Source organism: Buceros rhinoceros, unplaced genomic scaffold, assembly GCF_000710305.1.
Source record: "Buceros rhinoceros silvestris isolate BGI_N320 unplaced genomic scaffold, ASM71030v1 scaffold11272, whole genome shotgun sequence".
NCBI classification, from domain to species: Eukaryota; Metazoa; Chordata; class Aves; order Bucerotiformes; family Bucerotidae; genus Buceros; species Buceros rhinoceros.
Genome location: NW_010398314.1, coordinates 1,000 through 16,504, shown reverse-complemented (window position 1 = coordinate 16,504; position 15,505 = coordinate 1,000). Strand labels below are relative to the sequence as shown.

The following is a 15,505-nucleotide window of genomic DNA, read 5'->3' as shown; positions in this document are numbered from 1 at the left end:
GCCCAAGCAGGTCCAAGCTGACCCAACATTAAGGGCTGTCCTCACATGCATCTTTTCTGGTTCTTCTCCAATTGGCTTGCACTTCTGCTCTCCCTATCTTTAGCTAGCACAAGAGAAGGGTAAACAGTCCTCTCTTCTACCCTAAGTTCTGCCAGTGAAGTCACTTAAGGAGTGACCTAAATCCTACTGGAATTAATGGAAAGATTCCTGTTATATGTCCAAGACCTAAGACAGGTCCATGGGAATGTGGAATACATGGAGACCAGGATGGGAAAATTCTTTCCGTTTCAAAATACAGGGGATGATTTCATTCAAGAAGTTTCTCCATCCTGATCCCACAAGGAACCTGCAGCCCAGGGTAACAGGCACCCTTACTGGCACTCAAAGAATGTGGGTAATCCCGGTCTGTTAACCCCGAGCAGGTGCTGAGCCAGGGTTACAAGCCAAATAACACACTGCTCTGTTTGCACAGATCCGATAAGAGCTGTTATGGGAAGGTCAACGCTAACTCCCTGAAACAAGCCCTTGGCTGTGTCAGCGATGACCTTCCGCCCTTGGCTGTAACATCCTCACCCACAGTGCCTTCCTCAGCTTCTCTGACCCCGAGGCTCTCACTAATTTTTCCACACCTGCTTATTAGCCTCCATGTCTTAAGTCACAGAACAGTGCCATTTCCAGGGAACAATTTTCTAACCCTTTCAGTGCTGAACCCAGGAAATACTGAAGTACACAGGCACATTCTAGTTCCACTCAGCCCTCCCCTTTTTTTTTTTTTTCCTCACTTTCTGTCTTCAGTCCATGTTTCTCACTTGTTTTTTGGGATTGACAGCCTCCTTTAGGTGTTGCATCCCAAGCCTCACCTACAAATCACAGCATCTTACCGTGTGCTTTTTCCTCCTGTACAATTCTGCATCTACATCTCACACCTTTTCACCCTGCCTGCGACACAGTTCAGCGATGCTCTACCACTGCCTCGGTCACAGCTTTCACTAGCACTGTTGGACTCTCATCCTATCTTGTCCCAAATCTCTTCCAATCAAGATTGCTGAAGAACTTCCAGAATGAAAGTTTATTTCACCTCTTCAAAGACTTGATACCAGAATGAGGCAGGTTATGGCAGAATCAGTTTAATTATAGTTTGTTTTATGATATGCCATGACCTTCACCATCCTGGTTTAACTGGAGAAGGTCAAAGTTAGGTCAACAGCACCTTTTCAGCTGGCAGTTTGGCAATCATCTCAGTACATCTCCAGTATTCCAGGAAACCTCATGTAACATTCATTCAAAGTGTCTTCTGTCCTTTCTATCCATCTGCCAATGCAGGTGCCTTATACATAAATGGGAGCTTGGACTTTGAAGCAAGTCACGAATATTACCTATCCATCGAGGGCACGAGAAAGGGCTCAGCTTCTCTCAGTGATGTGACCATGGTGGTGATCAACATAACCGACATCAACGACCATGCACCAGAATTCATCCAAGACCTTTACTTTGCTGATATCCGGGAGGATGTTGCAGTTGGAGAAATTATCCTCACGGTATGATTATGAACTAGGCCAGCTGTCTTTTCTTATTCTTTTACTTCTACTACACAATATTTACTCTTCTTTTGCACTTTACTTTTCCTTGGACACAGCCACCTTGGTGGGTTTGTAACATTTGATATCTAAGATTTAAGTATGTCTTTAAAAAAGGATGATTGCCAGAATTCCTGACACTCCATAGTCAGGGAGAACACTTTCCCTTTCAGACATCTTTAAGTGAAAGCTTGACATACGTAAGGGGGGCTCAGGAGATTTGGGGAGCTCCTGAGAGAGCTAAAATGCCTTCAGAAAGCCAATACCCTTGCAAACTGGGGAAGACAGAGGCTTCTCTGGGCAGAGTAGTGGAGCTCAAGGTATTTCCATGTGGGGTTCCCTGCCCAGCCTGTTATCATCACAGGAGCGGTAAAGTCGGGAAAGGGACAAGGTGAAAGCCATTGTTGTAGCTGTGTTGGGTTTTGAGTTTTGTCTTGAAAAAAACCTAATGAACGACACTTAAGTAAACCACCTTCCTTCCTCTGCCTCATTTGAGGCAAGCTCAAACCAATACCATTAGATGACAAGGAGGTTCTGCCCCCATTCCTCCATGACAAGGCCTCTGGTCTAGAGGTCCTAGCTTTTGTGTTCCCCTAACAGGTGTCAGCTGATGACTTGGATGGAGCAATGAACAATCAGATCACATATTCAATCACGGCAGGGAATGCGCTGGGACACTTTGCCATTCAACCCAAAAGCGGGCAAATCAGCATTGCCAAGCACCTGGACAGGGAGGAGGTGAGTTCAAGAAAATGGGAACAGGAAGGCTAAAACAGATGTGCCCCCAAAGACTGAGGGAGGAGAGTGTATTCAGCTACCTGCATGATCTCTATATAATACTGATAATGCTCCTGATCTATAAATAATACTGTAAGTAGAAGGCAAGTTTTTCATTCATTCATTTTCTAGCCTTGTGGATGCTGCTGAGGGAAGGCTGGACTTTAGGACAGCAATATAGCCTTCGTGGTCACAGCTCTGAACTTAGGTCTGCTCCACCAGTGCTTTGAAATGGCTGGGTGAGAGTCAGTCCCAAATTGGAAACCAGAGTGGTCGGTTTCTGTTTCTCTGCATCACAGTATTACAAGAAACAAACACGTGAGGGAGACGGAGAGGTCATCCGGACGTTCTCTCTTTCATAAAACAGTAGCAGCTCAAACCACTTTTGACAAATGTTTGCCCAGCTTAGTCTCCTCCATCTTTGACAAGTTTCCCTCCTTCTCTGCAACTGCTACGAGGTTGGTTTTCTTTAGCGATGTGTTTTGAGATGTATGGATGAAGAGCCTTAGCCAAGGGCAAAACTACTGTTATGCGCCTCAACATGCTGCAGCAGGGAAAACATCGACATGAAAAAGCCACCTTTCCTCCATTTCTCCAAGTAATCATGTGCTACAAATCTTCCAGATACCCAGTTATTCCCTGACAGTTCGAGCCACAGACAACGGCCACCCTGCTCAGTTCAGTGACGTCGCTGTGCACGTCCATGTGTCTGATGTCAATGACAACCCTCCTCGGTTCTTCCAGCTCAACTACAGCGTGGTGGTGCAGGTAAGCCAGGAGGCAGTTTGTTCTCCCAGCCCAGCGCAGGGTGTGAGGTACTCATGCATGCGCTGCTGCTGCCGCCGCCGAGGGGCGAGACAGCAATGACCCACGCTGCTGCTTTGTGCTCATTGCCACAAAGAGATGGAAGCATCTGCAGGGGCAGATGTTCTTTCCAATAGCTTCAGGCACTTCCTGTCCTTTCAGAACAGAGAGTGCAGAGCTTTTCATACTTTCCAAGCCTGACCCACAGTCCCTTTCTCACTTGCAATCATTCATATCTACACCACAACATAAAGAGCAGACCCAAGCTTGGGCTCGAAAGACCTAAACGTACTCAGAACGAAAGAGAGAGAACATGCTTTCATCTGCTCCTGCGCTGACATGACTCAAGGCGAAAGCAAGGGCACCAGCTCAGCTGTCGACACTTAGCTGCTACATGTGTAATGCCACAAAAGGGAGTCCCTTGTCACCACTGGGTCTCTGCTGTTACTGGCAAGAGTCTCAGTCTGTGTGTAGTAGAAATGCACATGGGGTGTGGGATTTGTTTCCCTGTCCCAGCAGCTCTAGGGATACCATGGGTTCCCCTGGGCCTTTTTTCTCTGCTTGCCTGTCTCTACTAGCATCTTTCCTCATTTCAGGAGAATGCTCCTGTGGGTACCAGTGTCCTGGAGCTGATCATGAGTGACAGAGACTCCCCAGAAAATGGACCACCATATTCATTCCAGATCACCCAGGGCAATGACGGGAAGGCTTTTGATGTCACCCAAAATGGTCTGCTGGTGACCTCATCCATCCTGAACCGAAGAATGAAAGAACAGTACCTGTTACAAGTCCAGGTACAGTCTACCTTACTGTCCCAGTATCTTAATTCCTCAGCCAGATTAAGTAGCAACAAAATGAGATTAGGACGGCACAGTTGGATGGAAACATCTCTGGCTTTGGAGAAACCCAATCCAGGTATAAAATGTGCAGCTTGAAGTGAGCTCCAGAGCTCATTTCTCCACACGGTCTGCCCAGAAGCTGGGGGCCAGCTTCATTAGACAGATGCTTTTTCCAGCATCACTCTGGAAACTACCAGTTTAAAGTGAGACCTGGATCTGGTCCTACAAACTTTCTCCAAGCATCCTTGTCATTTAAGAAGTGGTACAAGTTTCTCTCCAAAGAGGATTTCTACTGTTGCAGAGTGATTTAATTAATAATGTTATCAGTAAGGATAATAGCATGTAAATTACATACTTTGTCATTAATGGTAGGTGTTCTAAAAGCTAGGTACTATTATATCATAAACCTCAACCACTCGCTGCCTAAGATTAGGGCAGCGAATAAGCTGATTATTCACATTTTCCTACTTTGAGGTTCCAGGACTCATGATAGGCAGACATTCTCAGAGGTGGGACACGGGCTTAAATAGCCTGGAAGGTGAGGAAATGTGTTGGAGTACGTAACTGCTTTATATCTTTGTACACGCAGTTACACACGGAACCCCAAAGATGGGCAACGTCTCTAAAGAGAATTAATCCTCAGGAAATCAGAGCCACTCAGGTGTGCCTCAGCTGCTGCTGAGCCTTCATGGAAATGAGCGTGACCCCGCAGCTAACAGAAGGTCTCAACCAGTCTCCATGCTGGAAGGCGCGCTGCCATTTCCCCGGGGCCGTCTCCAGGCAGAGGTCCAACACTGCTGCCCGTTATTCCCATTCCTTCTTCATTCCCAGCCAGCTGCCTGACAGCTTCCACCCATTGCTGCCTGCAAGGCACTCTCCTTCCCACGACCTTGTCAGCCTGTCCAGTCAGATGAGGTGACAGGAAGTCAGAATGAGGCAATAATGGATCCTTCTGTTTTCCTTGACAGGTCTCTGACAGCGGTATCCCTCCCCTGTCCTCATCTGCCTTTATAAATATCCAAGTGACTGAGCAGAGCCAGTACGCCCCCTCAGCCCTTCCCCTGGAAATATTCATCACCACCAACGAGGAAGCCTTCCGAGGTGGAGTTCTGGGCAAGATCCATGCCACGGACCGAGACCCACATGACACGCTGGTGTACACTTTGGTGGCAGAAGTGCCCCAGGAGGGGCTCTTCTCTGTTGGGGCTGCGGATGGGAAGATCATTGCTGGGGACAAGCTTCCCCATGGCCACTATCTTCTAAATGTGACAGTCAGCGATGGTACGTTCACAGCCACCACCAGTGTCAACATCCACGTGTGGTGCTTCAAGCAGGAGGCCTTGGACAAGGCGGTGGTGCTGCACTTTCGCCACCTCTCCCCTGAGGAGTTTGTGGGGGACCATTGGCGCAACTTGCAAAGATTCCTGGGAAACATCCTTGTTCCCCGTCGCCAAAACATCCATATGGCCAGTTTACAGCCTGCAGCTTCCTCTGATGGAGTGGACCTGCTCTTGGCTGTTGGAGAGCCACATGGCTCCTTGTACGAGCCTCGAGTCCTTGCAAATAAGATCACTGTGTCAGCCGGGGAGATGGACCAACTCGTCGGTCTCCGGATGAAGAAAGCAATTCATGTGCCATGTCATGGGTCAGACTGCGCCCACCGTGTCTGCAAGGAAACCATCCAGCTGGATCCAGGCATGATGTCTACTTACAGCACTGCCCGACTCAGCGTCCTCACCCCACGGCACAGCTTAGAGCAAATCTGTTCTTGCAATGGTGAGCAATCCTTCCGTGTAAGTGGTCCCACCCTATAAACCCGGGCATATGGTGTTTCCTGTCAGCACCTGGACTTTCCACGGAATTAGGTTGCTCAATGACCAATAGCTCTGCCTGCAATTTCAAAGCCAAATCCAGACTCCCAGAACTTGAAAGTTTCACATAGGTTCATTTTGTTCTGTTTTTTAAATTTATCTTCTACAGTTCTTAATAGCAGCAACACCCATCTACCCCCTTGGGAAAAACCACTCATATCTAGCACATAGTGAAGCTCAGCAATCAGAATTTCAGCCTCTGAGCTCCTGTGTTGAACCGAGACTCAGCAAAGCACAGACTAACTGATAAATTTGAGGAAAGCCATACCCACTCTAGAACACGTCAGGAAGTAAATGGAGGGAGCAGGGATAGAAGTCAGCATCATTGGGTGGGAATGGACCTCATGATCATATAAAGACTTAAGGATGAGGAAATTCAAGGATGTTGAGACCACTCTGACGGCATCTTAAAGGTGCTATAGGACAGAAATAGCCAGGATGTTCTTGCACAGTTGTTTTACCGTTGAGTACGTAGCAGAAATACTGGGAGCTCCGAGTGGGAGCTGTGAGAGATGCGGTGCAGTGGTACATGGGTTGCTGTGGATGGAACAGTTATGATCAGACGGGAAAAAGATGCAGGGCTTGATACAGTCCATAGTTTCAAGTATGACTAAGACAAGACCTTTCACTTATTCTCCTTCCAGGAACGGCTGTGAGGTTTGGAGGCCACAGCTACATTCGGTACCAGCACTCACAGATCGGCTCCTGGCACATGCACTTCCGCCTGAAGACCCACCAGCTGCATGCTGTCGTGCTCTACGCTAATGGGACGGACCGCGCCACTTTGGAGGTGCGTATTGCAACACACGAGGGTTTCTTTCCAGTGTAAATAAACCTTACTCTTTCGGGGAAGGGAATCACAGAAAGAAGATGCAATAATAGCTACCCTTGGTAATTCACTTCTCTAATACGGAACCTCGGAAGCGAAAGTGAGTTTGGCAATTGCTGCAACCAGAACTACTGAATCATTTGTTACATCTGCGAATGCACGTGCTAGTCTCTGCATACACCCATATCATGGATACCCATCATCTTCTCTCCCTTCAGCTGGCTTCTCCATCCCTCTCTTACATCACACCTCTCAGGGCAAAGCATTTACCAGGTGGAATTCTCCCCAAACCGGTCTGCTTTCATGGTAGCAAAGGGCAAACATCCCCCCCAGACCTTAGGAGTGGAGTCACACTCCCACTAAACACACAAAGCAAATGCCAGACCACGTTATGGCTCAACCAAACAGAGAAGGTGGCCACATGGGACTAGAGGGCTGGGGTAACACGGTAGCAATAAGGACAGCACAGGTGAGCTCTGAGACTGGGAATGATGTTCACCAGCCTTTCCCTGTACCAGAGCATACACCAGTCAGGTCAAATGGACCTCAAATTAAAAGTCCTACGCAGTAATGGACAGAACATAAGAACAAGTCTCAAATGTTACTTCTCAACCCCCCACTCTTTCAGCCACTTTCTTCAGGTGATGCAGAGCAGGAACACTTCAGTCTGCTCACTCTCCTCCCTCTGGCTGCACACGGAATTGACACAGCATTCAAAGATCATCTCCCTCTTCCACTTTGGCAACAGAAGGAAAGCAGCAGATGACTAAAAGAATAGGAGTTTTGTATATTCCTCATCCATTAATTTCAGACTAATGGGAGATCAAGATCATAGGACATACTTACCAGTTTACAGAGTTTTGTCCCTGGGACAAATCACATTGAGATCTACACACTGTAACCTACCTGGAAGCGTCCCTCCTGTCCCTGAATTCCCTCATCCCTTTCTCATGGTTTCACAACCCCATCTTCCTATTTTGAAACACTTTTCTCTCCACTGTTATAAAAGACCCACAGAGAGAGCTGCACAGCAGCCAACACCCGAGGACCTGCCCAAAGCACATACTGAAGCTCCTGCTGCCACATCCATCACTCCTTAGAAGCAAAAGCAGAGAATAATCATCCATATGTCCTGCACCCTTCTGCAAGAGCAACTTCAAGCTGCACTGTAACAGACTGATGAAAACAACTTAGCTTCTCAAAAAGAGTTTCTAGCTTTCCGCCCTGTCTCTGGGAAGAAGAGTCATCACGTAACTCAGCAGAAGGAGTCTAGCACTCCAGATGGTGCTCAGAAAGGATGAGATGGCAGGAAGCTCTACTGAGCCAGGCCTAACACACAGAGTCCAGGGAGAAAAAAGATTTGTTATTGATGGAGTTCAGTGTGCCCAAGATGATCTGTACCCAGATGTCTCCACAAGCCTTTCAATAGGAAACATTCATAAAGCCTCCACCAAAAAGGTGCCTGTCAATCATTTCTTCCCTGACTCTTTATTAAATGTATCTCAAGGATCAAACCTTTTCTACACCATCTGGCCTGAAAAAACCTGAAGAAATTCCTCAATATTTTAAGCTTTGTAGACTGCAGCACTCTAGGTATGAGCCAAAGCTTTGAAAGAATCATAACTGATAGTTGGTAGATTTGGTGAAGAGGATGAGTTCTCCCGAGGGCATCCATATCATCGTCCTTCCAATCACAAAGCTCTCCTGATGTTCAGAAATAGGTTGCAGCACGAGGATGGCAAACCAGGCAAGCTGGGAAAGACTTGGCACTCTGTCAGTTCCTGCTCTGGGAAATCGAGCTCTCAGCTGTCTCCCAGCCCCAGAAATTGTTAAACCCAATCTACAGACCCATCTGAAGCGATATCATGTTCCTCCAGATAAAGCGAGAAAGTTCTCTGGTGCGCTTGTCAGTGGTGCAAAGAGATGTACACACACGTTGCCCTAAGGCCCTTCCATGGCATGTGCCAGCTGCACCTAGCTCTTCCTTCCTTCAGCAGTTGCTCTCTCCTGCCACTGGAGCTTCTCTAAGAGTTGACTGCTGGCCTGCTCTGCTTTGACCCCTCCAGAGTAGCCCCATCATATCATATGTAGGTTCTTCTAGAGTAATGTAGCCCATAATCACTCCTCCTCTTGCAGCCTCTTTCAAGCATCACCATTCCTCACTGTCTCTAATGCCCCCCACGGATCTCTTTCACCTGGGATGAATTGCTTGATGTAATGTAGCAAGCTCTGCAGGTTTTCTATCACTGTTTCGTTCCATCTCTTTTCCATAGGCTTTTGACTTCTATGAAAGAGAGATTTTACCACCAAAGCACTGATGAGAAAGAGGCAAAAGAGAGGTTTCACTCTGAAACAACACAACTTAACCTTTCTCCTTCCTCCATATGAGTTTTAAAGATGAAACTTGGGTCACAAATAGGAACTTGTTTAATGCAGAAGACACTGGTGTGATTCACTTAGCAGCTCAGTATCTTGTCTCCCTCCCATCTGCTGGAGATCAAGGATTGGATTGCAATGCCTATCAGCAGCTTTGGCCTAGATTCCCAGCATGCTGGTTAGGAGCTGGGAACAACAGTAACTCCTTTCTCTGCCTCCCAACTCCTCCTTGCTTTCTCCAGAGAAAGCTGCCAGTGCTCCTTCTTGACAAAGCCCTTTCAGCACCCTCACCCATGCCAAGGGGGCAACTGCTCCAGTACCTTCCCCACCACTAATGAGACAGTGAGAACAGAACAAAGACCGCATGGCCCAGAACAAGAGTCCTTCTGTGGCTGGTGGTGGAGTTACATGTAGTCTGAATACCAGGGCTCTGATTAGGCTCAGGAAGGGGGAAGAAGGGGCGAGCAGCTGCAGGACTATAATTGCATGGCTCTGAACCCTGTTATGTGGAAAGATGAACTTCCACCCCTGTACACTGGTCAAAGGTTGCAGGAAAGGACCATGGGTGAAATAATGCCAGGGAGATGAAGGTGTTTTGCAAAATAAAGGAGGTTACAGTCACTTAAACAGGCTTTAACAGATGCATGCATAGCTTACTGTGGGTAAAAGGGGCTGCATTTGCCCAGCTGGCAATTCCTGGACTCTGCAAGCTGGGATTCATTTTGATTTTCAATCTTTAGGCAGGGAGGGAGGGGAACAAGCAGCAGCAGAAGTGCTGAAACCCTCAAACTATCACATCTAACCGTGACTTTTTGGACATGTTTTGCAGATGGTTAATGGAGTACCTCAACTGAGGTACAGCTGCCGGGGGAACTACACTGGGAATCTCTCCTCCTCACGTGTTGTGAGTGACGGCAAGTGGCACTCAGTCTTCCTGGAGGTGAAGAATATGTCTGTCCGCCTGCTCATCGATGGCCTGGGAAACGCCTCTCTGCAGCTGCCAGGGACCTGTGTCTCTCGGGGCAGACAAGACCTGTTTTTTGGGGGCCTCCAGCAGCCACTCCAGTCCCAGAGAGTCACATGGGGGTTCAAAGGCTGCCTGGACGTGGTTGCAATCAACGGCAAAGAAGTGGTTCTCCTGCCCGGGAAAGGGCAGTCAAAGGAAGTCATGGAGGAGGTGGGGATAAAGCAGTGTTGCTCCCCCACTGGTGCCTGCAGCAGTAACCCTTGCCTCAACAATGGGATGTGCTCCGAAATTCATGGAGGAGGTATGTGAACATCCCGCGCAGAGCAATAAGCAGTGAGGGGAGGGCAAGATGCAACCTCTTCATCCCTATGCGAGGGGGTGCTCCAGGGAAGAATCAGAGGTCCCCTCTCAAGTGATAGTCGACTCAGTGCAGCAGCAGCTGGGGTATGAGATCATCATCCTGGCTCTCATCAGCAGACTATGGCCCAGAGGGCAAGAGGGTGTTTCTAGGGAGTATGCATGACCTAGAAGAGCACAGCATTGCCAAAAACTCAAATGCAAATAGAAATTCCACCCACCCTCCTGCATCCTCTTTGCTTAAGGAGCCACTAGCGAGGCTGGAATCAGGCAAGATGGGATCAGGCAGTGATGGTATCTGGGCAGAAACAAACCAAGATCTGGGTCCATTCCCAGTGCAGTCAGTGACTCCCCAGGGCTATGGGAAGGGATCGGGGAAAACCGTAAGCTCAAACCCAAGAGTCTCAGTCTGAGAGAGGCAGGCATATGGGGTGCATATGCTCTGCAGAGGTTTGACAGCAGGCTCTGCTCTCACCGCTGCCCCACTCCTCCCATCAGAGAGTCTCCCCACAACGAGCTGTATCACAGGGATAAGGCTAGCTTGCGGTGGCAGGGGGTGGAATTGCTCCCAGAGATGTCCACCTTTGTGTCATTGTCCTACACCCATGTCCTAGTTTCCAGCACAGCAGGGCAGGTATATCCTGTAGCACCCCGTCTATCAAAACGGATACTGTCTGCGCTTTGGCCTTTCCTTGGGGAAGAGAGGTGCTTCCCAGGCTGCTGCATGGCGCAGAAGTTCCTCCTGCAGCTCTGCGCATTTTGGGGCTGGTGCCAAAGCCCACATCCTGTCCAGGAAGCAAGCGAGGACAGAGGAGGGAGCACACTCTCTCCTGCCCTGCCTGCAGCCTCTGGGGACAAGATTCCCAGCCCTGTCAACTCAGCAGCTGCCTAGTTCAACTGAACTCATTTGACACAAGGTGTTTCTGTCCCAAACAGTTAGCCTGGCTGGCACTCACACCTCAGCCTTACCCCTAAGACCCTCTGCACAGAGAACCCCTCTGGCTGGGCTGGACAGGGCTCAAAGCCCAAGGTGAAAACTCATCTCTGCTCCAAGTCAAGGCATCACCTGCTTGCTTTGCAAAAGTACACAGTGGGAGGGGGAGGAGGAAAATCACTCCTCACTAATAATCATCCAGTGCCTTCCCGCAGTTCCTTCCAAAGTGATCAACTTCTCCTGCAAATGGCCCAAGTGCCCAGGAAAGAGCCTGTGGAACATGGCCCCAGGCAGAAACATGCAGGACCAGGGACAGGGATGCTCAAGGGACATTTAGTTTGTGAGGTTATCCTGGGTGCCTGGCTTCCCTGAGCATTGCAGGCTCAGTCCCAGAGACCACGGGACATGGCCCGAGTTTATGCAAAGCTCTGCCCAGGGATTTCAGGCGTGAGATTACACGCACAAGCAAAGACATGTCTGTGCAGGCGAGCCCAGCTGAGCCACGTGGCCGCGTGAGAACAAATCTATGCAGAAAGGGTCAAAGCCAGACCAGCCACCGCATCAACCACAGCACTCGGGACCACAGGCACAAACACATGTGAACCCCCACATCCAGGAACATGTGTGTTTGGGCACACATGTGTTTGGGCACATGCAGCCCTACAGGCAATGCTGAGCACCTGCTGCGCGAGCATCAGCACGTCCTTGTTGTCCAACCACTAACACGCATGTGGAAACAGGTCTACCTTTGTTCCCCCATGCTCTAAAGCAGGGATGTTTAGCTTGTGGAGGAGTTACAAAGACTTTTCAAGCCTGCTGTGAGGTGGAAACTCTGAACTTCCCACATGGCACCACCAGCCAAGTGACTAGCAGGAGCTCAGCACTGCCAGGGACATTCCCATGCTTAGGGCTACACTAAAGAGCAGCCAAAATCACACACAGCAGCAACCCCCTCCGAGTCCCCGACTATGCCGGGTTTCTCGCCGGCTGCGAGCAGACAGCCCTTGCGGGCAAGAGAAACCCAGCGTGCTGAGACAGGAGCTTCACACCGCGAGAACTTGCTGGACCAAAGACTTCAGAGAACAATAAGCTACAGAGGATTGCATTTAGCAGAGTCAGAAACTGTGAGTCATGCAGCCAGGCTCTCCTTCCTCGAGCGTGAATTTGTCCCCCAGCTTCTCCATGCAACGAAGCTGTGGTAGCCCTGATCTAACTCTGGCAGGAGAGGACAAGCTTGGCTTGTTGCTTCAGTAGCTCCCTAGTGCCATTGCACTGCCCCACAGTGGCCTCCCAGCCTTCAGCAACCGCCCCAGGTCCTGTAACACACCCACCAGCTCTCCATGGATGGCTTGGGTGCCCCACAGCACCTGCACTGTGTAGCAAGTACCGGGGCTTAGGTGGCCGGATTGAGCCCTCTTGGGTGCCGTCCCCACCAGGCACTGCTCTTCTTCACTCTTTCTAGTTCTTCCATGAGAATACGGCCCCTGTACAGCTCTCTCTCACCCTCTCTAGGTTACACCTGCATCTGCCCTGGGCTGTTTTCTGGTGAGCGCTGCGAGCTCGGCGACAGTCCCTGCGAGTCCAAGCCCTGTCTGCACGGGGGAACCTGCACCCTCTCTGCCACCGGCTACTCCTGCCACTGCCCTGACTGGTACCTGGGCAAAAGGTAAGGTCTAGGAAGGCTTCAGGAGGGGTGTTCTCCCATGGGGGGCTGAAAACGTGATCTCTATCACTGAGATACACGTTTCTGGAGCTCACCAGATCCAGACATTCTGGGATTAATTGCAAGGGTACCTGAGCATTGCAAAAGGGAAGTGTTGGGAGGCACTGCTGAGCAGATCAGGACATAAATAGCTCTGCCATCGTGTGGCCATTGCTCCTCTCCTCTGAGCAGGAGAAAAAAAATAAGAAAAAGAGAAATCTCCTTTCCTCCCAGATGCTCTGAGCACCTGCAGATGCTGGGCTCAGCACAGGCTCAAAGCCCCTCCTTGTGAGGGGAGAACCTCTCCCCACACACTGCTCCTGCCCGTGGTGTGAGCTGAGCTTGGCTGCTGGGCGCCCCAGCAGCAGGGTGCAGGCAGGCACTGCCCTGGGTGGCAAGAGGGTGCCCCAAGGCTGGGGGGAGGCTGGATAGCACAGTTGTGAGCTGCCCCCTCCTTCAGTAGCTGGGACACTCACCCTGGGTGCTAAAGGGGCTGTTTCTGCCTAGGACTGGCTCTGCACAGTCCATCCAAAGGGAAATTCTGTCAAACCACCATTCAACCAACTCAAAGCTCAGCTCAGGACTGTGGGCTACCCTGAAAAGCAGGTGCAGGATGCCATTCCCCCTCTCCTGTCAGTCAGCCTACAGATCCCCATCATCAGGGGCTGTCAGAGTGTTTGGCTTTGGCCCTGCACCCCATGGTTCCTATCACTTTGAGGTTCTCACCATCAGCATTCCAGCTTGAATACATTTCCCACATGTGAAATGTCAGCGTGCACTTGCCACTGCAGCTGGAGAACTGATCCAGGCCCAGGGGCTGCTCTGCTGTTCAGCCAGGCACCCCCTCCAAGCTCCCTGCCCTGCCTCCAGCCCAGCACAGGCTCAAACAGCACCACATCCAGTCCATCCTTAGCCATTTAGCCAGGATGAGCGCTGGTCCTGTGAATCAATGCAAAGGCAGAAACGACTTATATCCCTTGGAATAAAAGTTTGTGGCTGGGCATTAGGTGGCAGTGTAATATCAACACCACCGGTCCTCCAGCCAGGGCCTGAGGGTGCATGTTGCATCCCCAGCTCTCACATCCTCAAACATGAACTAGGAAATAAGAGGAGCCCAAACCTCACAGAGTTTGTTCAGTAACGAGAAAATAAGAAGGAAAGCCAACAAAGTCTTTCCCATCCCCCCTAGCACAGGGAGACCATTACTGTTGGAAGAAAAGTTTGACAGCACTGTTGGGGAATGTTTAAGTTGTGTGGGGGTGGAGCAAGGCAGAGAATCAGAAATTCAGTCTCAGTTCTGCGGATGCTCCATAAAACGCCAAAAAAAGCCTCTCCAACAATTACACCCATTCACCACTTCTCAGGCTCGATGTTCCCCGAATTTTTGCTCAACCTGCAGACATCCACAGATCGTCCTGAGATCCCACAGAGCCTGGAGCACGTATGAGACTTTACAACAGGTCATCTCAGAGCAACCCTGAGCTCCCTAACTTAACAGGATGGGAGCATCTCTCTAACCAGTGGTAGCCCTAGAAACTCCACATACTCCACTGAGGCAGGAAGCCCCACAACTTAATTTTTTACACATGATTGAAAAATAGGACCAACCTGGAAAACATGGCCTCCTGAAAACTGTCATTTTCTACTTGAGGTTCCTGTGCCAGGAGAGGTAGGTAGCATGAGTCTAGCAAGGGAGGGAGAGCAGCCCAGTGTGGAGCATCCTTGGCTGGTGTAAGTCAGAGCCCTGAATAGGATGACTCAGTTTTAGCTGCATCCCCAGGCTGATGGTGGTTGTCTCCATCCTTTCCTCCCCACAGGTGCGAGAAGCTGGCTGAGGAGTGCCAAGACAACCCATGCCGAAACGCCGGGCGCTGCGTGAGCAACCAGGGCTCCATCCGCTGCATCTGCCCATCTGATTTCCAGGGGCACTACTGCACCCAGCCCATCATCACCCCCGCCATCGTGCCCACGCAGTGGGCAGTGGGACCCGAGGAGATTGCGGAGATCGTAGCAGGAGTGCTGGGGGTGGCCATCCTGGCTGCGGCCTTTGTGGTCATCCGCAAGCGCTACTGCCACCGCACCAAGGCACACAAGCCTGTGGCCCGGGAGGACCCCGACCTACTCTCCAAGAGCGAGTTTTCCAAGAGCGTGGGTGTGGGCACCCAACCCGTGCCACCCATCGAACTCAACATCCTCAGTGACACAGCACACAACAACCTGGACCGGGCCACACCAGAGCAGCGTAAACTCACCAGCACCCCTGAATTCATCACCTTCAACTCGGCCAATGCCCCAAAGCACAGGGGCACCATCGTGTGCAGTGTGGCACCCAACCTGCCCCCCGCTGCACCCCCCTCCAACTCCGACAACGAGTCCTTCATCAAGTGCACCTGGGCCAGGGAGGAGATGGGTCAGTACCCACAGCTTTTTCTTGCTCTTTACACATCCCTCTTTCCATTCTGAAGTGGCTCT

General features: G+C 50.3%; 1 protein-coding gene across 1 annotated transcript in view; it reads left to right on the top strand.

Annotated features, from left to right (window-relative positions):
- Window positions 1-15,505, top strand: part of FAT2 (FAT atypical cadherin 2) — a gene marked incomplete at its 3' end in the record, with an annotated part of 57,492 nt that overhangs the window by 40,996 nt on the left and 991 nt on the right. The window contains exons 15-23 of the mRNA XM_010131061.1: window positions 1,324-1,538; window positions 2,178-2,315; window positions 2,979-3,122; window positions 3,755-3,952; window positions 4,966-5,773; window positions 6,513-6,658; window positions 9,903-10,341; window positions 12,844-12,997; window positions 14,851-15,443. Of these exons, the coding sequence (XP_010129363.1) occupies window positions 1,324-1,538; window positions 2,178-2,315; window positions 2,979-3,122; window positions 3,755-3,952; window positions 4,966-5,773; window positions 6,513-6,658; window positions 9,903-10,341; window positions 12,844-12,997; window positions 14,851-15,443 (2,835 nt within the window). The remainder of the gene's footprint in view (window positions 1-1,323; window positions 1,539-2,177; window positions 2,316-2,978; window positions 3,123-3,754; window positions 3,953-4,965; window positions 5,774-6,512; window positions 6,659-9,902; window positions 10,342-12,843; window positions 12,998-14,850; window positions 15,444-15,505) is intronic.